The 26,944-nt window shown below is 41.4% G+C and overlaps 1 protein-coding gene across 1 annotated transcript in view; it reads right to left on the bottom strand.

The window, feature by feature from the left end:
- Positions 1-3,972: 3,972 nt before the first annotated feature.
- Positions 3,973-26,944, bottom strand: part of LOC126176323 (proton-coupled amino acid transporter-like protein CG1139) — a 214,731-nt gene continuing 191,759 nt past the window's right edge. The window contains exons 9-11 of the mRNA XM_049923473.1: positions 23,173-23,348; positions 18,334-18,503; positions 3,973-5,662 (exon numbers count right to left, since the gene is read on the bottom strand). Coding sequence (XP_049779430.1) covers positions 5,433-5,662; positions 18,334-18,503; positions 23,173-23,348 — 576 coding nt within the window. The 3' untranslated portion in view covers positions 3,973-5,432. The remainder of the gene's footprint in view (positions 5,663-18,333; positions 18,504-23,172; positions 23,349-26,944) is intronic.

The raw sequence follows: 26,944 nt of genomic DNA, 5'->3' as shown, positions 1-26,944 counted from the left end.
GCTTATATCCGGCTTTAGCCAGCTTTCAGTGCCTATAACGAATTGAGCATTAGGGCTTTCTATTAGCGCTTGGAGTTCTGGTAATTTCCCAACACAGCTACGACAATTTACAACTGTTATACCAATGGTTCCTGTGTCTATGTTCTTCCTGTGTTCACCCTGCACCCTTTGTGACTAAAGCCCATCTTGTATTTTCCCGAGACCCTCTAACCTAAAAAACCGCCCAGTCCACGTCACATAGTGGAACCCGAAACCCAACCACCCTTTGGCGCAAGTCGAGGAATCTGCAACCTACACGGTCGCAGAACCGTCTGAGCCTCAGATTCAGACCCTCCACTCGGCACTGTGCCAGAGGTCCGCAATCGGTCCTGTCGACTACGCTGCAAATGGTCAGCTCTGCTTTCATCTTGCAAGCAAGACTGGCAGCCTTTACCACTTCTGTTAGCCGCTCGAAACCAGAGAGAATCTCTTCTGATGCAAAGTGACACACATCATTAGTGCCGACGTGAGCAACCATCTGCAGTTGGCTGCACCCTGTGCTCCTCATGGCATCCGGGAGGACCCTTTCCACATCTGGAATGACTCCACCCTGTATGATCACGGAGTGCGCATTGGTTTTCTTACCCTAATTGTCAGACAAGTCCCTAAGGGGCCCCATAATGCGCCTAACATTGGAGCTCCCAACTACCAATAGTCCCACACTCTGCGATTGCCCGGATCTTGCAGACTGAGTGGTTTCCTTTGAAACAGGACAGGCGACAGCATCCGGTTCAGCGTCAGCCACAGACAGCACCTGGAACCTGTTTGTCAGACAAACCGAGGAGGTCTTACGTGCGGCCGCCTGGGAAGTCTTTCGCCACCTGCTTCGCCCCAGGGCGACCTCCCACTCGACCACAGGTGAGGGTTCAGAGCCTCAGCGCGAGCAGTAACTGGGTTGGCCACCGGTGAGAACCGATCGGAGGACTCTGACGCGATGGACGTCAGTTGGATCCCCACGGCCGGCCCACAACAGTGGTGCCCATCCACTGCAGCCTCAAGCTGTGTAACCGAAGCCATCACTGCCTGAAGCTGAGAGCGAGGTGTCACTAGCTCGGCTCCCATCCACACACAACAATCGCAGTCCCTCACCATACCAAAAACCGTGGGAAACTAAACTATGCAGATAAACGGACTATCGGCACGTGCTGCGCAACTCTAATGTAGACCCTGACGAAAACGCACGAACTGTGTCTAGTAATACGAATGGTTCAAATGGCTCTGAGCACTATGGGACTTAACTTCTAAGGTCATCAGTTCCCTAGAACTTAGAACTACTTAAACCTAACTAACCTAAGGACATCACACACATCCATGCCCGAGGCAGGATTCGAACCTGCGACCGTAGCGGTCGCGCGGTTCCAGACTGCAGCGCCTTTAACTGCTTGGCCACCACGGCCGGCTCTAGTAATACACAGATATTCAAGAACCTAACTACCGAAGCAGATGAAACTAAATAATTTGCCCCTGATAAGGAACTTCTAATATGTCACAAAATCGGTTTACTTTCTGACGCAAACGAAAACGCGAGAACTGTGGCTATTAGATTTTAAATTTACACGCAGAAACTCAAGAAACTAAACTATTAAAGCACACAGATGATATAATGAAATTGGCTCCTGGTTAGGAATTCGTAAAAGTCACAAAAACGGTTTACTTATCTGTTGCTGTGTCTGTCGCCGTCGGCTATTACTGCCTGACTGAACACAGAATTCTTTTATTGTTTCTTAAGCTAAGTATTAGCAATGATTAAATTCTACCAGAAGACCAGATGTAATGTGGCGGGCTGCATAAAACGACAATGGTAGGGGCAGCTGAATCACGACTTTACGTACCTGTCCCACGTTGTGATTGTCATTCCTCCTCCGTACTCTCGTCAAGCTACGGCCGTTGTGATGTGTAGTGTTCCTATGTGCATACGCTATCACAAACATAATGTCTTTTGTATGTATTTACTTTTAAAAGCACATTATTCTGTAGGCAGTACACTTTGTGTGACACTCTCTGAAGGAATAGCTTTGGTGCAGTTGGATAAAAACAGAAAAATATATAGTTTATTAAGCAGGGAGGCAATTGGGTTGTCCCAATCCTTTGGGGTCAAAATTGTACACAGCGAAAAGGTTCCTACAAAGAGTATTTTTAGATTCGGCAATGCCAGAAATAAATGCTTAGTTTCTTGGCTCAAATGACTCTGAGCACTATGGGATTTATCTGAGGTCATCAGTCCCCTAGAACTTAGAACTACTTAAACCTAACTAACCTAAGGACATCACACACATCCATGCCCGAGGCAAGATTCGAACCTGCTACCGTAGCGGCCGCGTGATTCCAGACTGAAGCGCCTAGAACCGCTTAGTTTCTTATTGAGACGATCAACTTGAACATTATAGAAAAACATAAACTCATAGTATGTGCAGTTTCTGCATACTAGTTGATATGGAACCATTACTGGTGGTCTGAGACAAGTGTGGCTTACTGATACTCGTCACTGCTGTCATGATTAGGAGTGGATTAGAATTCACCATTTGAAAGGCACGTTGAGGGTGTTTATTGATGAGCCTTCCGCTACACGATCCAACTCCATATCCTCAAATTCTGCATTGCGAACAGTTATCTGTGAGAACGATTTCCTGTTCCTTATTACTTGAATGGCCCAGTTTCCATTTCTTTTACCAATACAGCTATAGTGATAATTTCGTTGCACATTCGCTTGCCTTTTCAAAAACTAGATGCTGTGGCAGTATACACTGAAAAACTGTCTGCATGTTTGACGTAAAGCATTGTGTGGACAACCCAGTCACGGACTGGAAAAACGTAATAAACACCACTACTGACACACCACAAACTACAGTGACTTATTTTCCAAAGTAGCACCTCTAGCGTCGTTGCGGTACGCCATTTTGGGCTATTAAACACAGTTCACTCACATGCGTTGTTCATTCAAGATGTCGCACCCCTTGAAATATTCATTTTCGACACAAGGTCCCTTTTCTCTAAATACTCAGCTTAGTCACTTCACTTCCCTTGTTTTCTGTGGATTAGAACAAGATCAAGATAGTATTTCGTACCGTGTACATGTATTTATGTGTGTGCGTGTGTATTTGATTTTTTCTTTTTTTTAAATATTTTGGCAGATTTATGTTTATTTGTAACAAAGAATATTCTGACGAAGGTATTTATCCACTGTATCCATTCGTCTCTGATAATAACATGAGGATGGTGCTAAGGATCGTAATATCTTATTCCTAAAAAGTGCATTATCATCATCGTTTACATTACTGTTTCATTAACTTAGTTCCAGATACAGTACAGTTTACACAGAGTCTTAAAGACTGTTTGATAGGCAACTCCTTCTAATCTACAGATAAAAACCTTAACAGGGACTGTTAGACCAGCTTAAGTCAAACACTTGGTCAACAGACAAGTTAGGTATTTTGTGTATGACAGATTAACAGAAAAGTGCATAACTATGTTTCATTCTGACAGTGTACTAATTCTGTAAATATTATCAGTTCCAGTTTATTGTAATGTATTCACATATTTTGACAATCTTCTGACAAATGATCAGAGAAGTATTATATTCAAATGTTTTATGTTTTTTATGTTATACTTTCTGACTTATTCCACACCCACGAGAATCATCTCATTTTTGGGTCTATGGAACTAAAACTGAATCTAATCTAATCTAAATCATATAGTTGTGAAAGGAAATTTGTTATGTCATTCAGAATTTGTTGTTTCTAACGTAATGTAGCCCAGAACGTAGGAAGATTTTTGAAAGAAATATGCAACACAGAAACGCATTGCAGGCTGTTCTATCAGCAAGATACAGTACGGCACAAAAACAGAAATTGGACACTAAAACTATAAACAGATTTTATTATACATTCTAACATTACAATATTTCTTTATCACAATAAATATTACAATTGTGTCTTTTTCATAAGACAAGATATTAATATCTCAAAAAAATGAAATAAATTATATTTGGTAACATCTTTGGGACATAAATCTATAGGAGTAGTTCTGGTAAAGAATGACTAATAATAAATACATAACAATCTTCACGAAATATTTCTAGCAAAAGCTTTAAAAATAACTAAAAAATATAATAATAATATCTGAGTTTTAAAGCCATATTCATGGATATTTTATTTCTATGAGGAGTGTGATGTGTTGCTCAGTTTATAATTATTTCAAGAAAAAAGTTGAAACCTTATACCAAGACAATCCCAGCAGAGAAAAACTACTTTCAAAGAAAATACGTCGTAATGGTCGGAACATAATATGTGGAATACTTCTACACATGGTCAGCAGCAGTTTATTGTCTACCTATTGGGAAAATCTTACTTCTCAGAATGTTTTAGCCGTCAGTGGAAATATTCACTGCACTGCTGTACAAAGATATTTATAATAAACTGATTCCTACATGATCGTTTCTCTTACAATATTTTCTTTCTTCTGATTCGTTATCGTTGTAAAACTAAAAAAGCAAACAGTACCCCAAAAAAATCGTATAGTACGCACATGGGCAAGAAACTGAAACTGCGTTCTCATTTTGCAGGGTTCCGATCTAGAAAGAGTTCGTTTGAAACTGTAAGTTGTTAAAGACACAAGATGAGCTTTCGGAAATGAATCTCATATCCGTCTGGCCTCTTCTCTCTCCACCTGTCTCTGTTTATATATCTGTCTCTCCCTCTCTCTCTCTCTCTCTCTCTCTCTCTCTCTCTCTCTCTCTCTATATATATATATATATATATATATATATATATATATATATATATATATATATATATACTTCACCAGCGTGTTTTCCACTCTGTCATGTGCGTGTTTTTCTTTTTGTGCTAAGCATGTAAGGAAAAAAATCTAAGTTCATGCCACATTACGAATATATGGGAAATTTCTACATACAGCTTACCTCAAATTGTACAAAAGATTATATATGCTGTTGGGGTGGAACAAGGCACAAGGTTGTCACACAGCTGTCTCTAGATTGTATCGCTTTACACAGTACAGCCAAAAGCAGTAGAAGGGAAGGTCTATTAGTTCTGCGAGATGCCGACACCGAGCTTCGTAATGGTTCCGCATAAAGGCCTCTCTCATCATTCTACTGGCCACATGGTGGATTTCCTAGAGACGTCATTAATTTTCCAGGGCTCTCTTTTACATGTTTCTATGACAAAGAAGCAAATGGTTAGGAATACAGTGGTCTTATAAGGAACTGCAGATAACATGACGACGGTTGAATTGCTCGTCTCGCTGTGTGCACGAGGGACGTTTGGCAGTGGCCACACAGTGGCTACGAGAAGACCAGGAGGTCCCTGGATCGCCGTTTCAATCAGTGGGCAGCCCTCGCCACAGCCCACCGACACGGCGGAGCAGAGTGGTTAGTGCTACGAACCGAACGCCTCGATGATCTCGAGGATGCTGGTGTAGGACCCGGAGACGAGGGCGGCGAGCGAGAGGATGATGATGAGCGAATCCTTGGCGAGCAGCCAGCGGCTGGGCCAGCAGGTGGCCATCTCGATGGCCGCTGGACACAGCAGGCCCAGCGTGGAGAAGCACACAGCCCCCACCAGGGACACCACGGGCCCCAGCTCCGGTACCGCCGCCGCCACGCCCACTGCAAGCAGTCAGCAGACCAACATTTGTCACCGCAGTCCTCCCTCTTCTCCACAACTACTCCACACATGTATTTTACACCTCCTCTTCCTTCCTGGAAAAGACTTCCGATTTTTGAACTGGTTTTCGTATGACTACAAAAACAGTTTGTTTCGAATAAAGTGTTTCTTTCTGTAACGTAAAAAATAGTAAGTGAAAGATGTGACAAGTGAGGTAAAAGGCAGTTCATCATTGTAGGAATAAGTGATAACAAATTCAGACCAAATGAAAGACACAGTTCAAACAGTCGCATCAGAGTACAGTGTACTCCCCTCTGGCAAAAGAAGGGTATGGTTGATACGTCACATTCTGAGGCCTCAAGGGATCACCAGTTTAGTATTGGAGGGAAGTGTGGGGGGGGGGTAAAAATCGTAGAGGGAGACCGAGCGATGTAGATTCAAAAGGATGCAGGTTGCACTAGTTACTCGGATATGAAGAGGCTTGCACAGTATAGACTAGTACGGAGAGCCGCATCAAACCAGTCTTCGGACTGAAGACTGCAACAGCAACAGCATTGGTGAGTTCTTCCATATACTAAGACATATTTAATGAATTTCTTGTTTCTCAGAAACTATTTGTGCCGATTTAAAGGCGCCCCCCCCCCCTCCCCCCCATCCAACCCCTCCCCAAATTCATATCAAAATGGGCACGTGATGTAAGATTAAAACTCAATCTATTCAAAACGTTACAGGTTTTGGTTGGTATTCTAGGCTCATTATCCCGAAATATCAGGAATCCCTAATATACAGGGTGAAAAGTATTTAAACCGACAAACTGTGGGAGGTTATTGGATATATCAAAACAAATATTTTTCCCTAATGTCATTTCTTCCTATGAGGAGTAATTAAACAGGTATAGGAAGATTTCTCTGGCGGCAAATTAATTAAACCAACAAACACTTTTCCATCTCTCTCCACACAAAAAAAGTCCAGAGGGGACATATCTGGGGATCGAGCAGGCCATGGTACAGGACCACCTCTGCCAATCCACGTTTCTGGGAACCGTCGGTCCAGGAATCGACACACACGACGACTGAAATGTGCCGGCGCCCCGTTATGTTGGAACCACATGCGTTGTCTTGTAGGGAGCGGGACGTCTTCCAGCAATTCTGGCAATGCTCTGACGAGAAAATTGTAATAGTGCCTTCCATTTAATGGTCTAGGTAGCAGATACGGCCCAATTTAACAGTCCCGAACTACACCGACCCACACATTCACGAAGAACCGCACTTCATAAGCGCTAGTAACTCTGACATGTGGGTTATCCTCACTCCAAACATGCGAATTGTGCTTGTTGAAGACTCCATCACGCCCGAACGTGTGCTTCATCCGTAAAAAACACAGAGGATTGAAATGTAGGATGCATCTCACATTGTTCCAGGTACCACTGCGTAAACTGTGCTCTGGGCGGATAATCAGCTGGTTCCAGATTGTGGGCACGCTGTAAGTGAAATGGACGTAACAATTGCTCTCGAAGGACTGTTCTGGAATTCGTTTGATTTGTCCCCATGTTACGTGCAATTGCGCGAGTGCTGATTGAAGGATCCCGCTCCACATGCTGCAAGACAGCTTCCTCAAATTGCAGCGTTTTTACCGTGCGACGGCGTCCCTGTCTAGGTAATCTGCTCAATGACCCGGTCTCATGCAGACGTTGGTACACAGCAGCAAAGGTCGTATGATGCGGGGTACGGCGATTAGGATGTAGTACGCACCAACCATATCAGTATACTCACTGCAGGTGTATCGCTCCATTAGTAAACAAAGACAATGTACTACTACACTAGTGGACAGCAGTTGCCTACAACTGAAGAGCGTAATACGCCCTCTAACAACTGAATATCGTAATGCGGCCTGTAACAACTGAAGAGCGTAATACGGCCTCCACCGGTTTAAATAATCCTCATAGGAAAAAATGACATTAGGGAAAAATATTTGTTTTCAAGTCCCCTACAACCTCCCAGAGTTTGTCGGTTTAAATACTTTTCACCCTGTATATAATTCAAACGGGACAAATATCAGCCTCTATCCGTTAGCAAATAGCGTACGTGTATTAATAGCTGGAAAGTTACACTGAGCTGAGGACACAGCTGCAATATCCATCTCTTCGCGCACGACGAAGGTATATAAAGGGCTATCCACCTGATCTGAAAAAGAAACTTGTGCAGACGCTTATGCATGTGTTTACTCTCTGCAGCGATGTTATCGCGCAAAGTCGTTCTCGGGAAAAGTCGCTGGGGGAACAGGGGCTGAACGCCTAATAGGTTGACACAATCGTTAATAAACGCTTTAAGAGATTTAATAAAGTTGCTAGTTTCCTGTCAAGAAAATGTTGAAACTGAAAAAAAATATGTGTTAATACGTATTAGATACTTCACTGTGTTAGTTGCCACCAATGTACAAAGTTATGTTAACATATAATTGACAAAGATTTGGTTGCGCCGTAGATGCTGTCAGTGGATACCGGGACATAGGCTACTGTCAACCATTGGCTCCCAAGTAACGTTTTATTTACGGATGAAGCTGACTTGACGCACTATGATATTTTTCATTTTCGTGATACACATTCTTGGACTAATTTTCACGACTCTCCACATCACAAGGATTTCTCATTGATTGCGTTTAGGTGTACTGGGTGATCGTCTAATGGGGCTAGATGGAAGGATGTATCTTCCAGGACTGTTTGAGAATGCTCCCCTTTGTTGGAGAACGTGCAACAGCATAATGGAGCACCGGCATTTTGCTGATGTTGAAAGACGACAGTTAATGTGCCAATATGGTTCGAAGTGGGAGCAGGGCCTGTTCCTTGCCCTTCAACCTCACCTGACTTCGATTCTGTGGACATTTAAGCCCCGTTAGAAGGGAAGTGAAGAGGAAAGCTTACTTTACAATTACATTTATACTAACTAGGACCATACTTCATACTGCACTCAATGGCGGCTCTTACGTTCCTAGTTCTCTCTCTCCCCGTATACTTTGGGCTGTATCATTGTTAATCTTACCCATATATATATATATATATATATATATATATATATATATATAATTCTTTTTGTTACACCGTGTATCAAAAAGAATCATCCGGTTCATAAAAGTCGTAATTCTTATGTTATTAGAGATATGTAAGTGAGCAACGTACTATTGGAAAGAACAAACTGTCGAGTATTACGTCCGCAGCTCATGGTCTAGTGGCTAGCATTGCTGCCTCTGGATGACGGGGTACTGGGTTCGATTCCCGGCCGAGTTGGGGATTTTTCTCTACCCGGGGACTGGGTGTTTGTGTTGTCCTCATCATTTCATCAACATCTTTCGTGATGGTAGGTAGATTGGATTGGATAAAAAATTGGACTCTGTAAAAATACTGTGCGTCCACTTCAGTTCTACTAAAATTGGTTCGGGACAACAGAAAGTGTTTAATATTCTACGTTTTGCGCAGTGCTGGTCAGTAATAACTGTTCAGCGTGACTTCCGTACTAGGTATGGTGTGGATCCTCCTACAGCACAGAGCATTAACTGATGGCATGAACAATTCCGAGAAACAGGTTGCTTCAGTAAAGGCAAATCGCCGGGCCGTCCCTGAGTGTCTGGCACAGACGTCGAACGCATCCGCCATAGTTTCACAAGGAGTCCGCAGAAATCCGTTCGCCGTGCAGCTCGACAGCTCAACATGCCCTCGATGTCCGTCTGGCGTGTATTGCGTCGACGTTTACACATGAAAACATACAAAATTCAGGTACTGCAAAGTATCTTTAACATATTGCAGCGTGTCAGCAACTTTGAAATGTACAGCAAATAAACAATTTTTTCAGCCTTCAGTTGCAAGGTAATTTTACTCGTTTACCTAGGTTTCGATTCCAGTAATGGAATCTTCTTCAGAACAAAAAATGAAATTATTTTGTGAGCCAAACACTGGCCATGTCACAGATTAAAAATTAAAACATATGATTATGCGTCTTTAATGTTTTAATTTTTAATCTGTGACATGGCCAGTGTTTGGCTCACAAAATAATTTCATTTTTTGTTCTGAAGAAGATTCCATTACTGGAATCGAAACCTAGGTAAACGAGTAAAATTACCTTGCAACTGAAGGCTGAAAAAATTGTTTATTTACTGCAAAGTATTCCTGAAGGTGACAAACAACAACCTGTGAAGTTCTGTAACTTCGATCTTCGCAAGATGGAGGATGATAGTTTTCTTCTACGCTTATAGTGACGAGGCAACATTCCACTTAAATGGAAAGGTCAAATGACATAATGTGAGAATATGGAGAACAGAACAACCTCATGAAGTTGAACAACATGAGAGGAACTCTCCAAAATTAAATGTGTTTTGTCCATTTTCACGCGAAAATGTGTATGGTCCATTTTTATTTGCCGCGAACACTGTTACAGGAAGCACATATCTCTACATGCTTGAGAACTTCCCTTTCCCACAGTTGGAGACTAATTCAAACGACTTAGATTACGAACAGAATGGGGCACCGACACACTAGCATCTAGAAGTGCGGGAATTTTTAAATCAAAGGATTACTGAACGGCGGATCGGTCACACTGGACCAAAAGTTCATCCTTAAATTACTGGCCTCCAAGGTCACCGGACCTGACTGTATGTGATTATTTCTTGTGGGGGTTTATACAAGAATTGATTCCGTAATTCTAGATTTCCGGAAGGGTTTTGACACTGTACCATAGAAGCAGTAGTGAAATTGCGTGCTTGTGGAATATCGTCTCAGTTACGCCACTCAATTCGTGATTTCCTGCAGAGAGGTCACAGCTCGTAATAACTGACGGAAAGTCATCGAGTAACACAGAAGTGATTTCTCGCGTTCCCCAAGGTAGTGTTATAGGTCCTCTGCTGTTCCTTATCTATACAAACGATTTGGAAGACAATCTGATCAATCGTATTAGGTTTTTTCCACATGACGCTGTCGTTTATCGACTAATAAAGTCATCAGAAGATCAAAATAAAGTGCAGAATGATTTAGAAAAAATATCTGTATGGTGCGAAAATTTGCAATTGATCCTAAATAACGAAAAGTATGAGGTCATCCACATGACTTCTAAAAGGAATTCGTTAAACGTCGGCTATATGATAAATCAGTCTAATCTAAAAGCCGTAAATTCAACTAAATACCTAGGAACTACAATTGCGAACAACTTAAATCGGGAGGAACACACAGAAAATGTTGTGGGGAAGGCTAACCAAAGACTTCGTTTTATTTGTAGGACACGTAGAAAATGTAATAGGTCTACTAAGGAGACTGCCTACACTACGCTTGTCCGTCCTCTTTTAGAGTACTGCTGCGCCGTGTGCGATCCCTATCAGATATAATTGACGGAGTACATTGAAAAAGTTCAATGAATGGCAGTACTCTCTGTATATCGTGAAATAGGGGATAAAGTGTAACTGAAAAGATACAGGATTTGGGATGGACCTCATTAAAACAAAGGCGTTTTTTGTTGCGGCGGAATCATCTCACGAAATTCCAATCACCAAGTTTCTCCTCCGAATGCGAAAATATTTTTTTGACGCCGACTTACATAGGGAGAAACAACAACCATGAAAAAATAAGTGAAATCAGAGCTGGTACGGAAAGATATAGACGTTCGTTCTTCCCGCGCGCTAGACGAGATTGGAATAATAGATAATTGTGAAGTTGGGTCGATGAACCCTTTGCCAGGCACTTGAATGTGATTTTCAGGGTATCCATGTAGCTGTAGATGTAGAAGACTCTGTTTATGTCCTTCACTTACCAACAACAATGAATGAACAGAGATATAGCATAGCAGCAGCTGTGGAAGCTGTAACTCAAAGACATGCTGAAGCAGTGTGGGAACAATTTGAATACCGCATTAACATATCCCGTGCATCTCAAAGGGAGCATATTGAACACTTATGAAAAGGTATGAATAAAATACTTTTTGAGATTCCCGTTCACCAAAAAACAAATTATTTCATTGTAAATTTTCATTAGTTTCAGAAATATAGACGTGCCAAATCGGATGATCATTTAACATGTGCGCTAATGGGGACGACTTCTAAGATGAGCAGATGACATACACCGTCCACCCAAAAAGTTCCGAGCCTATAAGCGACTTCAGCGGAGTAACTCTGGTCGCAGCTTGAACTTCCAAGTGGACACACAAGATTTGTATGCGACTAGTCAGTTGTGAGCAGGCAGTGTTAAGTAGTGAAAGTGAGGCCATAGTGCATCAGAGTTTTTGTGTCACAAATCGCAACGATGCAACATCTCTAAATTAAGTACTGAGTACGCTCGCCAGAACGTTCTGAACGAGAGGAAAGCGTGTGCAATGTTTTTCGCGCTCATCTTGTCTCCCTTACAAAACCAACGACGCCTGGACGGCTGCCGGACATTTCTTTTCTGGAAAAAAAATATCCCGGTGACGAGACTTGGTGTTATCAATTCAAACCTGCCACAAAACGACAAAATGCAGAAACTGGCGACATAACAGACATTCAAGCCAATGTGACGCTTGAGGTGAACAATATTTGCCGGCCGTAGTGGCCGAGCGGTTCTAGGCGCTACAGTCTGGAACCACGCGACCGCTATGGTCGCAGGTTCGAATCTTGCCTCGGGCATGGATGTGTGTGATGTCCTTAGGTTAGCTAGGTTTAAGCAGTTCTAAGTTCTAGGGGACTGATGACCTCAGAAGTTAAACCCATAGAGCTCAGAGGCATTTGACCCCATTTTTTTAACAACATTTAAAAAATGTATTTTTACAGACGACTTCATATTGTTTTTTGACCGTTCTGTGCGTTGTACTCAAGTGGGAAGAGACAGTGTAGAATATCTAAAAATTAAAACCACTGTCTTAACTTTTCTACAGTTTCTATTAATCCAGTCTCGAAACTTTTTGGACTAATGGGGATAGCCCTCATGGTCGAATGGGATATGTGACACCTCCTTTGGCTGCGACAGAATATTTTTCGTTTACTTTCGCAGATTTATAGTCATTCTACTTCTCAGGAACTATTTATCGTCAGTTAGACGCTGACTTGAGGAATTTTAGATCTTCCGCCGTCCCATTTTCCGTTGTTTTAAAATAAATTAAAACAGAAGAGGAAGATGTAATTTGTCTCTACCTGGTAAATGTTGACCTGAGAGGAAGGGAAGTGGGGTGTGCTAATGTATTCTGTTACAGGTTATCTCAACAAGTGGGGAGTCTCAAAACGCATTGACGTTGGTTGCATTAATTAATATTCTACTCAGTTATTCTGCTATTTTTGTTTTCATCTCCCACAGTTGTTGTTGTTGTTGTTGTTGTTGTTGTGGTCTTCAGTCTTGAGATTGGTTTGATGCAGCTCTCCATGCTACTCTATCCTGTGCAAGCTTCTTCATCTCCCAGTACCTACTGCAGCCAACATCCTTCTGAATCTGCTTAGTGTATTCATCTCTTGGTCTCCCTCTACGATTTATACCCTCCACGCTGCCCTCCAATACTAAACTGGTGATCTCAGAACATGTCCTACCAACCGATCCCTTCTTCTAGTCAAGTTGTGCCACAAGTTCCTCTTCTCCCCAGTTCTATTCAATACCTCCTCATTAGTTACGTGACCTACCTATCTAATCTTCAGCATTCTTCTGTAGCACCACATTTCGAAAGCTTCTATTCTCTTCTTGTCTAAACTATTTATCGTCCACGTTTCATTTCCATACATGGCTACACTCCATACTAATACTTTAAGAAACGACTTCCTGACATTTAAATCTATACTCGATGTTAACAAATTTTTCTTCTTCAGAAACGCTTTCCTTGCCATTGCCAGTATACACTTTATATCCTCTCTACTTCGACCATCATCAGTTATTTTGCTCCCCAAATAGCAAAACCCCCTTTATTACTTTAAGTGTCTCATTTCCTAATCTAATTCCCTCAGCATCACCCGACTTAATTCGACTACATTCCATTATCCTCGTTTCGCTTTTGTTGATGTTCATCTTATACCCTCCTTTCAAGACACTGTCCATTCCGTTCAACTGCTCTTCCAAGGCCCTTGCTGTCTCTGACAGAATTACAATGTCATCAGCGAACCTAAAAGTTTTTATTTCTTCTCCATGGATTTTAATACCTACTCCGAACTTTTCTTTTGTTTCCTTCACTGCTTGCTCAATATACAGATTGAATAACATCGGGGATAGGCTACAACGCTGTCTCACTCCCTTCCCAACTACTGCTTCCCTTTCTTACACCTCGACTCTTATAACTGCCATCTGGTTTCTGTAAAAATTGTAAATAGCCTTGCGCTCCCTGCCACCTTCAGACTTTGGAAGAGAGTATTCCAATCAACAGTGTCAAAAGCTTTCTCTAAGTCTACAAATGCTAGAAACGTAGGTTTGCCTTTCCTTAATCTAGCTTCTAAGATAAGTCGTAGGGTCAGTTTGCCTCACGTGTTCCAACATTTTTCCGGAATCCAAACTCATCTTCCCCGAGTTCGGCTTCTACCAGTTTTTCCATTCGTCTGTAAAGAATTCGCGTTAGTATTTTGCAGCTGTGGCTTATTAAACTGATAGTTCAGTAATTTTCACATCTGTCAACACCTGCTTTCTTCGGGATTGGAATTATTATATTCTCCTTGAAGTCTGAGGGTATTTCGCCTGTTTCATACATCTTGCTCACCAGATGGTAGAGTTTTGTCAGGACTGGCTCTCCCAAGGCCGTCAGGTGTTCCAATGGAATGTTGTCTACTCTGGGAGCCTTGTTTCGACTCAGGTCTTTCAGTGCTCTGTCAAACTCTTCACGCCGTATCGTATCTCCCATTTCATCTTCATCTACATCCTCTTCCATTTCCATAATATTGTCCTTGTCATAATATCGCCCTTGTATAGACCCTCTATATACTACTTCCACCTTTCTGCTTTCCCTTCTTTGCTTAGAACTGGGTTTCCATCTGAGCTCTTGATATTCATACAAGTGGTTCTCTTTTCTCCAAAGGTTTCTTTAACTTTCCTGTAGGCAGTATCTATCTTATTCCTTGTGAGATAAGCCTCTACATCCTTACATTTGTCCTCTAGGCATCCCTGCTTAGCCATTTTGCACTTCCTGTCTATCTCATTTTTGAGACGTTTGTATTCCTTTTTGCCTGCTTCTTTTACTGCATTTTTATATTTTCTCCCTTCATCAGTTAAATTCAATATACCTTCTGTTACCCAAGGATTTCTATTAGCCCTCGTCTTTTTACCTACTTGATCCTCTGCTGCCTTCACTATTTCATCGCTCAAAGCTACCTATTCTTCTTCTACTATATTTCTTTCCACCATTCCTGTCAGTAGTTACCGAATGTTCTCCCTGAAACTCTCAACAACCTCTGGTTCTGTCAGTTTATCCAGGTCCCATCTCCTTAAATTCCCCAACCTTCTCTCATGAGTCTTGAACCAAGTGTTAGCTAAGATTAAGTTATGCTCTGCACAAAATTCTACCAGGCGGCTTCCTCTTTCATTTCTTACCCACAATCCATATTCACCTACTATGTTTCCTTCTCTCCCTTTCCCTACTCTCGAATTCCAGTCACCCATGACTATTAAATTTTCGTCTCCCTTCACTACCTGAGTAATTTCTTTTATCTCATCATACATTTCATCAATTTCTTCATCATCTGCAGAGCTAGTTGGCATATAAACTTGTACTAACGTAGTAGGCGTGGGATTCGTGTCTATCTTGGCCACAATAATGCGTTCACTATGCTGTTTGTAGTAGCTTAGCCGTACTCCTGTTTTTTTATTCATTATTAAACCTACTCCTGCAATACCCCTATTTGATTTTGTATTTATAACCCTGTATTCACCTGACCAAAAATCTTGTTCCTCCTGCCACCGAACTTCACTAATTCCCATTATATCTAACTTTAACCTATCCATTTCCCTTTTTAAATTTTCTAACCTACCTGCCCGATTAAGGGATCTGACATTCCAAGCTCCGATCCGTATAACGCCAGTTTTCTTTCTCCTGATAACGACGACCTCTTGAGTAGTCCCCACCCGGAGATCCAAATGGGGGACTATTGTACCTCCGGAATATTTTACCCAAGAGGACGCCATCATCATTTAATCATACAGTTAAGCTGCATGCCCTCGGGAAAAATTACGGCTGTAATATCGCCTTGCTTTCAGCCGTTCGCAGTACCAGAATAGCAAGGCCATTTTGGTTAGTGTTACAAAGCCAGGTCAGTCAATCATCCACACTGTTGCCCCTGCAACTACTGAAAAGGCTGCTGCCCCTCTTCAGGAACCACACGTTTGTCTGGCCTCTCAACAGATACCCCTCCGTTGTGGTTGCACCTACGGTACTGCTATCTGTATCGTTGAGGCACGCAAGCCTCCCCACCAACGGCAAGGTCCATGGTTCATGGGGGCAAGTCTCCACAGTATTTTTCATCAGATACGTTTCTCTTCTGTTTATAAACCGTCTTCTGCCGTAATTAGTGTTTTCGCCTTTTTATTTTACGTTTATGTTAATACGAAAGAAGCAGAAAGATAATTATCCAAAGCAGAATGAAAATATTTTTCCACCAGTCCCCTTGAAGATGATACGTGAATCGTCAGCTTTCTTATGATAAAATTTGCGTTGGTAAAGAGAATTGTGCTGTAAGCTTGTGTCTATACTTACTTAATCATCTATTGACATTAAAGTGTTTCCCTTGCACTGTAGTATTCAAAATGGTTCAAATGGCTCTGAGCACTATTGGACTTAACATCTGAGGTCATCAGTCCCCTAGAACTTAGAACTACTTAAACCTAACTAACCTAAGGACATCACACACATCCATGCCCGAAGCAGGCTTCGAACCTGTGACGGTAGCGGTCGCGTGGTTCCAGGCTGAAGCGCCTAGAACCGCTCGGCCACTACGGGCGGCTTGTAATATTCAGCACAATTTTAATATCCCCACCAACGGACGGTTTCGACATCGCCTCAGCGGCACTGCAGATCGCAGTTGACAATTACTACCTGGGACATTGTAACGAAGCAGGGTTGCCCACTGCTATCCTGTTTTGGCTTTAGGCTACACTCCTTCAGTAACTTAGTTAAGCAATGATTTTTTTCTTTTTTTTTCATTTCATTATTCAGATTGCGACTACAGATTCTGTGGCCTTCAGCTTCATAGCACAGAATTCAGAAATAGTTTAAATAAAATTCCCCTAGTAAAATCTATTATTTCAGTACATTCTAATGTCTATTCTGAAAGTATTGAGCTAATTAGTTTTATTGGAAATGCATCCTATTAAAAGTTATGAACAACGACGTATATTGTGCCATACATATTAAGTAAAATTCGAGTGAGCTAATAGATCAAATTCAGCTATAAGACTACATCCAAAAGAAAACCTAAATTCCACTGATTCCAGCAAAGTGTTTAAATTAACCTAAAGTCTGTTAGTTAAATAGATGTTAAGACTTGAAATCTGTAGCCTGTATGACTTTCAGTGCCAGTTGTGACCAAACTACTGAATAATTCCGAGATCTGTTTTGATACTTTTGCTACCTATATTTTTCTACGTAAAATGACTCCAGTCTCAACTTTGTAAGTGCATTAATTGAGAATTAAGTAAATTTGAATAAGTAAAAATTATTGTTCAAGAGGGCTGCCATAGTTATAAGTCGGGAATTCCCACTGCGGATGCATAAGTTAGTTCTGCGCATTCAAATTGATGCAGCTCACTCATGTTATTTAAGTAATAAAACGCAATAGTTAACTTCAAAACCAATTAGAAAGGATCATTTTAACCCTGGGAAATTATAAACTATAATATATTAACAGAAATAGTCAAATATTCAAGCACTCGTCTATATAAAGTCCGAGCTGGTGCAGTTCTCGGTTAGATCTCGGTTATATTCTCATGGAGCCAAGTGCGGCAAGTCGGTGCCGGAATGAGATGTGATAATATTTTGAAACAGAAGCTTAACTTTTCCGGTCGGTACCAAAAAAGTGTAATTGTGTTCGGCTTTGAACATTGAACGCGTATTGAGAACATTGTTAAAGACTGGAAGTTTTTTACCTACCTAATAAGATGATTATTAAGTTTAAGAGGCCTGGTCACTTGAATATTGTGTGTGTGAGTAATAACAAATAAATCGCACTGTGGTTGTCATAAGTGTTCAACAATGAATACGGTCTTGACTTTTGATTTTGGGAAACAATCTAGGATCCAGGCTTCTTAATTGCAGTGTGATTTAGGTGAGACGGACGCAGCTACCGAGAAGACAATATTGAATAAGCAAAGCAAGTAGGTCAGGAACACTATCTACTGGGTGAGGAAATGTTTCACTACATCCGGTTGTGACGTGAACTTTAAGTGGCACTAATACAACGATTCAGCCCGGCACGTTACAACATGTGTGTGATACTACGGGGCCAGCCTGTCAGCCATGATTATGTTAGTACAGTCTGTTGCATGAGCTGCTATCGATTAAAGGGTTCTGGCTATTGTATTTCGACCCTGGATTGTACCTGGACTTCCTTGTTCTGTTCAGTCTTCTATTCTCAATGAACTCGGCTTTGTTTATGGATTACGCACTCGAATCGGAGGCGGACAGAGGAACTGTGAGTGCTCAGCTGCCGGAGCAGAGCCCAGCTGTTGGGACGTCACCTTGCAGACCTGCCAGCAGGTACCCACACTCACCTGTGAGCAGGACGACACAGACGCGCAGAGTGTACTCGAAGCGGTTCCAGCGCTTCTGCGACACGCGGTCGCCCACCATCTTCAGCACGATCTCCGTGGCCACGTGGAACTGCAGCGGGTACGTGAACATGATGGCCAGCCCGATCAGGATCTTCACCGCCTGGCCCAGTCTGCAACACACCACTCGCTTCAGAACGCGCCAGCAGCGTCGACGGGATCGTCACACAATGCTATTGGAATGAGATTTTCACTCTGCAGCGGAGTGTGCGCTGATATGAAACTTCCTGGCAGATTAAAACTGTGTGCCGGACCGAGACTCGAACACGGGACCTTTGCCTTTCGCGGGCAAGTGCTCTACCAACTGAGCTACCCAAGCACGACTCACGCCCCGTCCCTCTTTCAGGAGTGCTAGTTCTGCAAGTTTCACAGAAGAGCTTCTGTTAATATTGGAAGGTAGGAGACGAGGTACTGGCAGAAGTAAAGCTGTGAGGACGGTGCGTGAGTCGTGCTTGGGTAGCTCAGTTGGTAGAGCACCTGCCCGCGAAAGGCAAAGGTCCCGAGTTCGAGTCTCGGTCCGGCACACAGTTTTAATCTGCCAGGAAGTTTCAATGCTATTGGAATCCACTGGTTACGTTCTCCGGTCTGTTGCGGTAAATGCGTGACCTCGTGTCCGCCACAGACAGGGAAGTTGGAAAGAATTGTATTAGAGGCAAGTAAATAGTAGCATTTGTCACCCCATTCTACCATGATTACAGCTATGCTCGTCGTAACACGGACTCTACGAGACAATGAAAGTATTTGCGATTTTAAACTACGCCTTCCGAATAACATAATGTATTTCTCTTTTCTATTCTTTACTCCAACACGTTTCGACACTTACGTATCACATTCGTGGTTGGTTTTCTATTTTATGTCTAAAAACTATGACATCTGCTCAGCTGAAACTACATTTAGAAAAAGATTAAGGAAAAACGTGTGATAGCATTTTCAGAATGTATATCTACATCCATACTCCGCAAGCCACCTGACGGTGTGTGGCGGAGGATACCTTGAGTACCTCTATCGGTTCTCCCTTCTATTCCAGTCTCGTATTCTTCGTGGTGAGTAGGATTGTCGGTATGCCTCTGTGTGGGCTCTAATCTCTCTGATTTTATCCTCATGGTCTCTTCGCGAGATATACGTAGGAGGGAGCAATATACTACTTGACTCCTCGGTGAAGGTATGTTCTCGAAACTTCAACAAAAGCCCGTACCGAGCTACTGAGCGTCTCTCCTGCAGGGTCTTCCACTGGAGTTTATCTATCATCTCCGTAACGCTTTCGCGATTACTAAATGATCCTGTAACGAATCGCGCTGATCTCCGTTGGATCTTCTCTATATCTTCTATCAACCCTATCTGGTACGGATCCCACACTGCTGAGCAGTATTCAAGCAGTGGGCGAACAAGCGTACTGTAACCTACTTCCTTTGTTTTCGGATTGCATTTCCTTAGGATTCTTCGAATGAATCTCAGTCTGGCATTAACGAACTAAAAGTAGAGTAAATCAGAGTTCGTTGGAAGTCGTTTATGAGAGACCATATTCTAAAAAGTTCCACACCAATAATCGTTTGTGCCATTCAACCCGTGCAGTTTTCTAGGTACGATGATGTCATGTTTCCTGTGATGTGTGCGTGTACGTTCTTTAGTTGCACTGCGATTTGCTAATTAGTTAGTGTGTAACAGTGCAAGCAGTAGGTCGTGAATGGACGATGGGATTTACCAATGCAAAAAGCCGACATGTTCATGGTGTATCAAGAGTGTAGGAATAACGCTGTTCGTTCTTGTACAGTGCATGCGGCAAGATATGCCAATAAACGTCAACTATCTCGGCGATTATTTAACAGTCTCTTCAACCAGTTACGAGAAACTGGTAGTGTAACGCATAGACGACGAAATAGAATGAAACGAGCTATGACGGAAGAGTGCGAAGTTAGTGATCTTGCTGCTGTTGCAGCTTATCCGCGCGTTAGCTCCCACTCAATTCCACGAGGCAATGGCATGAGTCAGGCAAGTGTCCTATGCATTCTCCATTGACTTAGGTTCCATTCCTACCACTCCTCTGTCCATCAAGAGCTGCATGGAAACGATTGTGAGAATCATGTTAACTTCTGTACATGGGCGTTAAGACAGGATACTCCAGATACATCATGCGTCTTGTTTAGTGATGAGGCCAGCTTTACCAATCATGGCCAGATAAACCACCGAAACACGACTACTGGTCTGTTGACAATTCCCGTTGGCTTCGTCAGGGGGAACGTCAGCATCCACGGAGTGTAAGCATATAGTGTAGGATAGGGAACCCTCAACTCGTAGGACCGTCTTTCATAGACCGAACACTGAAAGCGTACAAGTATCGCAGCCTCTTAACAGACCATATTCCACGGATGCTAGAAGACATTCCTCTGCAGACTAGGAGAATGACGGCTGTGCAGCCCATAGTGCACGGAGTACTCCAACATGTTTCACGAATTGTTTACAAATCGCTAGATTCGACATAGTGGAGCTGTACCTTGGCCGGCCCGTACCCCGGATTTGAGGCCTGTAGACTGTTCCTATGGAGAAAGCTGAAAGACGCTATCTGTAAGGACATAGTAACTACACCCGATGATGTGCGACGACGTATTACTGGAGCCTGCTCAGACATCTCCGCTGAATTGTTAGCATATTTGCAGCAGTCTTTGCGTATCAGACTGAAAGCATGTATTTTCGCTGCCGATGGTCATTCTGAACACAATCTGTAATGCTCAGTTGTCTCGTTGCTGATCAGAATCCACATAATTAATGTAACGTTTAGTATGTGCTATCCCAGGTATTGTACAAGTGTCGGTGTGGGAATTTTTCCAAATACGATTTCTCATACACGCATGTCACTAAAATCCTGCAACAAACACCACTGATACTTAAATTTACCCTACTTTTAGTCTATTAATGTCAATAGACGTAGTGCCCTTCACAAAAGTCTATGTTTGCACAAGAAATACACTTTCTAAGTATTATTACAATCTGTTGATTGGCTAGCAATACGAGTCCCTGACTATCAATCCATGCTGTGCAAACCGCACATCAATAGCACTTTCTAAGTCTTAAGTGATTCACCCTTCATAAACCAAACAAGCTCTCACAGTCGGTGGAAGATATTCTAATAGCGAATATAGCAGTTTTGAGTTTCTGCACAAGATTATAAATGTAGTATTACCAAGAGGGCTTTCCATCTATCTTTAGTTCGAAGTACTCTTCAAATTTACTTACTATTTAATCATATAGAGGCAATAAAATTTCGTTTCTACATGTCAGAAACTACATACGCTTTGTTTTATTGCAATTGAGCGTCATTCATTTTTCTGTAAGTCATGTGTTAAGGGGGGACCTTGATGAAATTGACCAAAAATGTCAACTTCCGATTTATTTTTTATTTGTTAGTACATCTCATGGCCAATAAGTTTCCAAAGTTTCAAAGTTGAAATCGCATCCTAAGTGCCTGAAAGTTACTTAAAAGTGTGACGCGGCCTCCCTGCCACACCCACGTTTTGAAGCAGCACTTCAATACCAGCTCAGTGAACAACGATTCTGTGTATTACTTTCAACCAAACGTGTGGGGGATACATCTGAAAGACTGTCAAACCCACTTACAGGTTTCTGGCATCTCCTGCACTTCTCAAAAAGTGTGTTCATCGCAAAACCCAAAATCCAAATGAGTCTCTAAATTCACTCATATGGAAATGATGCCCTAAAAACATATTTGCATCTGCTACAGCTGTCAGAATTGCAACTTATGATGCAGTTATTGTATTTAATGATGGAAAAGTCGGGAGGATGAAGGTATTAGAAAGTGTGGGCTCCAAGATAGGAAATTTTACTCAAGACATACTGACAAAAATAGATCTACAGCGCATCTCTGCAGCTGAAAAGTAAGTTGAAGACCTGGTAAAGGAAAGAAGTCAGACAACAAGAAACCAGAAGAGAAGCATTGAAGGGAAAGATGGCCCAGAGTACAAATGTGGTGCCTTCTGAAGAAGTGACATCAGGAAAAAGTTAGGTTGAACTTTAAATTGCGTTTCCTGAAAAGTTCGTTTTTTAAAGTTTATGTACCTTTTCCTCAGATTCTATGAATGCTAGAATAATGAAATTTTGTACACATATTTCTGTAAATCTAATAATCGTTGTCTCAAGAGCAAATTTTGAAATGCTGATTGCAAGCTGAGATATGGGGCAAAGTGTTTGGATTTTGCACGAATTTAAAATTGTACTTGTGCAATTATAATTAAAAATTATGAAAATTCTCCTATTTGATCTATTCCAAAAACCTCTTGAGAGAAGCTTACAACATATAAAGAGATGAAACAGAGAAATGTTCGTAGAAATCTATTGAATACTTTATGAGAAAAAGGAACACACATTATTTTTTGAAAATAAAACTTCAGATTTCATTTAAAAAAGTTGAATATATATAATCAAAGGATATTATATATAAATGTGTTACTTTCATGTAAAGCGTGGTACAAACTTTCATTGCCATATCTCCAAAACTGTGGATTTGGTTCATTTTTGAAATAGTGTGTGTTTTTCATCAACGTCTCCCCCTTAATGTTATCTATTGCCCTATAAGCTACGTCATTTGCATTACACTCGATTATTGAAGTTTTGTAACACGTTTCATTTTAGTAATACATAACATACATATATTAAGAAAAGCAAAGGGCTCATAACAGGTATCTGTGGCAACCCAACTTAGCAGCACCCCAGTTCAGACTAAACAATACAGCTAAATAATACGTCTGCATGAGACGAAGATATACTAACGGCTCTTGGGGGAGGTTGAGGGTGACGCTGCCTAAGGTACCTTCACCGTAGGCGAGGTAACCGAAGAAGCCGATGAAGGCGTACAGCAAGATGACGATGGTCATGGCGATGGTGAGAACGCCTCGGCAGCCCAGGAAGTGTTGTGGGTGTTTCATCGTGTTCTCCACCGGCATCACCTGCAACCGCACCGGAGCGTTGTCAATCTCTTCGTCGTGTGCTGAAGTGCCGAGAACAGCAGCAAGCCCTGACTCTCACAATACAATAACTTAACCTTAGTGACGGTGAAATATTATCAAGTTTCGTTTGAATATTTTGGAGAAGCTGTCACCATCAGGCAAACGAAGTTCACACATATTAATTTTCTAAAGTTATATTCCCTGTTATTTGACCGCAGCTGTTTGTTCAACTTTATAAATGGGTCCTTCGGAGAACCCCATCACTCAAGATACTTTGTTAACTCGATTAAATTGTTAGTAATACAACACATTTCGAGCTATGACCTCATCATCAAGCAAAAATATGACACTAAAAAAACTTCTAAAATGAATACACATAGGTCATAAGTAGTAATTTTCCATCTGCGTTTTTTTTCCAAAAATTATACATTTTTTGCAGAAATTGTTGCAACATGTGGGCATTTTTCAGATATATTTACTTGTTCTTAAAATTTGGCAGAAGCCAAAACAAAATTTATAAGACTTCTAGATTAAGAATAATACTTCGTCAATCTTCACTGTGGTACACTCTTTGAAATACTGAAGTTATCATAGATGGACAGATGGAATACACGAAGCATCAGCTTATCTACAGTTTGCACGGCGCCCAAATTAAATAAAAAATGACATGAGAGAGAATCAATAAGGTGAGAAAAGTGTGTAAGATTGTTGTAGCCTGTCCCAAAGTGCATAAAACAAATATAAAAAAACACAGAGGAATTTGAAAATAGAGTTAAAGTTGAGGGAAAAGTAACGAAAATTTTATTGACGAGATTATAATGCTTCCACAGGTGACAAAAGACTTAGAAGAGCAGTTCAACGGAATGTAAAGTAGCTTCGTAACTATTTACAAAATGAACATCAATAAAAATAAAAGAAAGATAATGAAGTACAGCCGAATTAAATCAAATAATGCAGAGGGATTTCTTGAGAGAGGTCAAGCTCCGAATACAGTAAACACGTTGAATTGGAAGTAGGTTGCATCAGTTATGCAGAGAAGAGGAGGCTTACACTGAATAGAGTACCGCAGAGGCTGCACCAAACCAGTCTTTAGGCCAAAGCCTATAACAACAACAAAAGAAAACCTTAATCTATGTTTAAACCAATAACTGAAATAAACAGGCACACGACATTTTATTTTAATTTTAGTCTGTGGAGCTTCAGTTAATTTTTAAACTCGCGCTCTTTAACTGTCACTACCATTAACTCACTAGCTAGGTAAAAAAGTGATTCTATTGGTGCATACGTTGCCCAAATGTGTGGCAAAGTCAAGTAAACTCGTGAATGGTGTGAACGCCATTGCCGTTTCAGATACTGAATATTCATGAGCGACGCGTTTCGTAAATGAGCAAGTACGTCGTGAACCTGTTCGTGGTTGGATAACCAGGTATCTACAGGAAAGATTATCGTGTACATTTGTGGTGAGTCGGTATAAAGTCCTCTTCCTGGCGCGGTTTTAATTGCCTTCCACACGAAATCACTTACAGCGAATAATGGAACTATTCCTCTTCTGAGGCCTAGCGGCAATTTCAGGTAGTGGTTCAACAACCTTTTTTGTTGATAGAACAATAATTCACCAGTGAATGATAGAGTGGAGGTGTCTTTGGCGACATAAATAATGTTAAAGGCGTAAATAGATGCTAATGCCGAATATTGTTCGACTACGCAGTTGCTGGTAGGTCACAGGAAGGAGTTGTTATTGTCAGGTACCCAGGAGGAACCGTACAGATCGATTCAGTATGACACTACCACTTAAATTTAGCTATGTAGAAGAGAGAGGGCAGACTCAGATTTACTGGAAACATCATAAAACAAGTAAAGCTCTCCTGAACCCCAATATAAACACCGCAGTGCTTCTCTAGGCACGATCCTACTGGTCCTCTTCCAGCGTTTAAAATGTACTCTCTGAACTGCGGACCTACTCGACATTTTTCGCATTAACAAATGACTGCTGAAGCTATAATGAGCTATACAGGGCTGATAAAATCCTGGAGATGAGTGGTGATTGAAACCTAGACATCTGGATGTCTAGTCTGTCAATTACCTACTCAGCCACCACCTCATAAGAAAGAGTACTTGGAAAACCACCAGTCGATAAATTCCCCGGTGTTAGTCTTAAGCTCTTACCAAGTTATGATAATGGAGTATATAGAGACGATCTAAAGAAGATGTGCAACCTGCAGCACGGATTCATTTAGCCAGCTTGAGAGTGATAAAAACATTGAGTGAATTGCAAGAAAAGGCAGCACAAGAGGAGGGACCATGGAGAGATATACTCACAAATTTAGGAGGGTCCACTTTCGGAAAGAGTCAAGACACGTACTACTTGCTCCAGCATATTAGGTAATGTAACGCCCTAAAGACAGAAAACCCCAATTAACAAACTTTGTGGAAACTTAAAATAGGGAAGTGAGTCATCTTTACAGTGATGGCAACTATTGACGATAAAATCTACACTGGTAATATTTTTGATTAACACCTATATCATTCAAATACTGAGAATAGCATGCAAAAAGGGGAGATAAAAGGAAAGGATTATCATAGATTCTTTATCAAACATCTATAGAATAAATTCAAAATCATATGAACGAAGGTTAAATCCAAGAAAGTAATTCAGTCAAAGATAACATTTACCATGGAAGAGAGTTGTAGCCGCATCGAAAAGGAAATTCAACGCGACTACAATGCAACTCGGATATGGAAATGTTCAGTTAGTTAGTCGCTCTTGAATCGCTCTAGAGTAGAGATTAGATTAGATTAGATTAGTTTTTCGTTCCATAGATCCGTGCTGAGGACATCCTCGTGGATGTGGAACATGTCAATTTTTTTAAGCTGAAATAACAATACTAATAGTATGAGTATATACAACACATCATTTGTTTCTATTAAAAAATTCGTCAATGGAGTGGAAGGAAATGGCCACTAGTAAGTCTTTCAGGCTCCTTTAAAACTGATCTTTATTTGTAACTAAATTTTTTATGTTTGCTGGAAAATTATTGAAGACGAGTGTTCCTGAGTAGTGGACCCCTTTTGTGCTTTTAAGTCCTTGTGCAGAACAGTTTTGTTCCTGGTATTGTATGTATGAACTGAGCTGTTTGTTGGAAAAAGAGATACTACCTTTGCGGTAGCTGTCTGGACGCAAACGCTATTAGATTGTTTCAGTTTTGGAAGTTTGATAACTCGTGAGGTAGAGACTGAAGTATTGCTCAGTCATTCGACTGATGAAAGTTAATCTTTACCGTTCTCAACGCGACGGTATAGTAAGACGAGTGTTAGACTTCAATTGAGTGACATTGGTTTATCGGACTTAGCCTTCGCTCTGATGAACAGTTACAGACCTTGAGAGCAATGGATCAACGACAGAAAAACAATCCGTAGTCTTGAGAAGGACGCAGTAAAACGAAGACACGAAGAAAGACAAGTATGCCGACTAGTCAAAAGTTGTCGTCAGTGTCACGATTACTAAACTAAACAGAAGTTAATCTTCAATTATATATCGGTGTGCGTGTGTTGAGGGACAAACAATTGATTACAGAAAGAACAATAAAATCTGAGTC

The sequence above is a fragment of the Schistocerca cancellata genome, chromosome 3 (assembly GCF_023864275.1).
Source record: "Schistocerca cancellata isolate TAMUIC-IGC-003103 chromosome 3, iqSchCanc2.1, whole genome shotgun sequence".
Lineage (NCBI taxonomy): Eukaryota > Metazoa > Arthropoda > Insecta > Orthoptera > Acrididae > Schistocerca > Schistocerca cancellata.
Note: the sequence above shows the minus strand (reverse complement) of the source record. Positions and strands in the feature narration are given on the sequence as shown.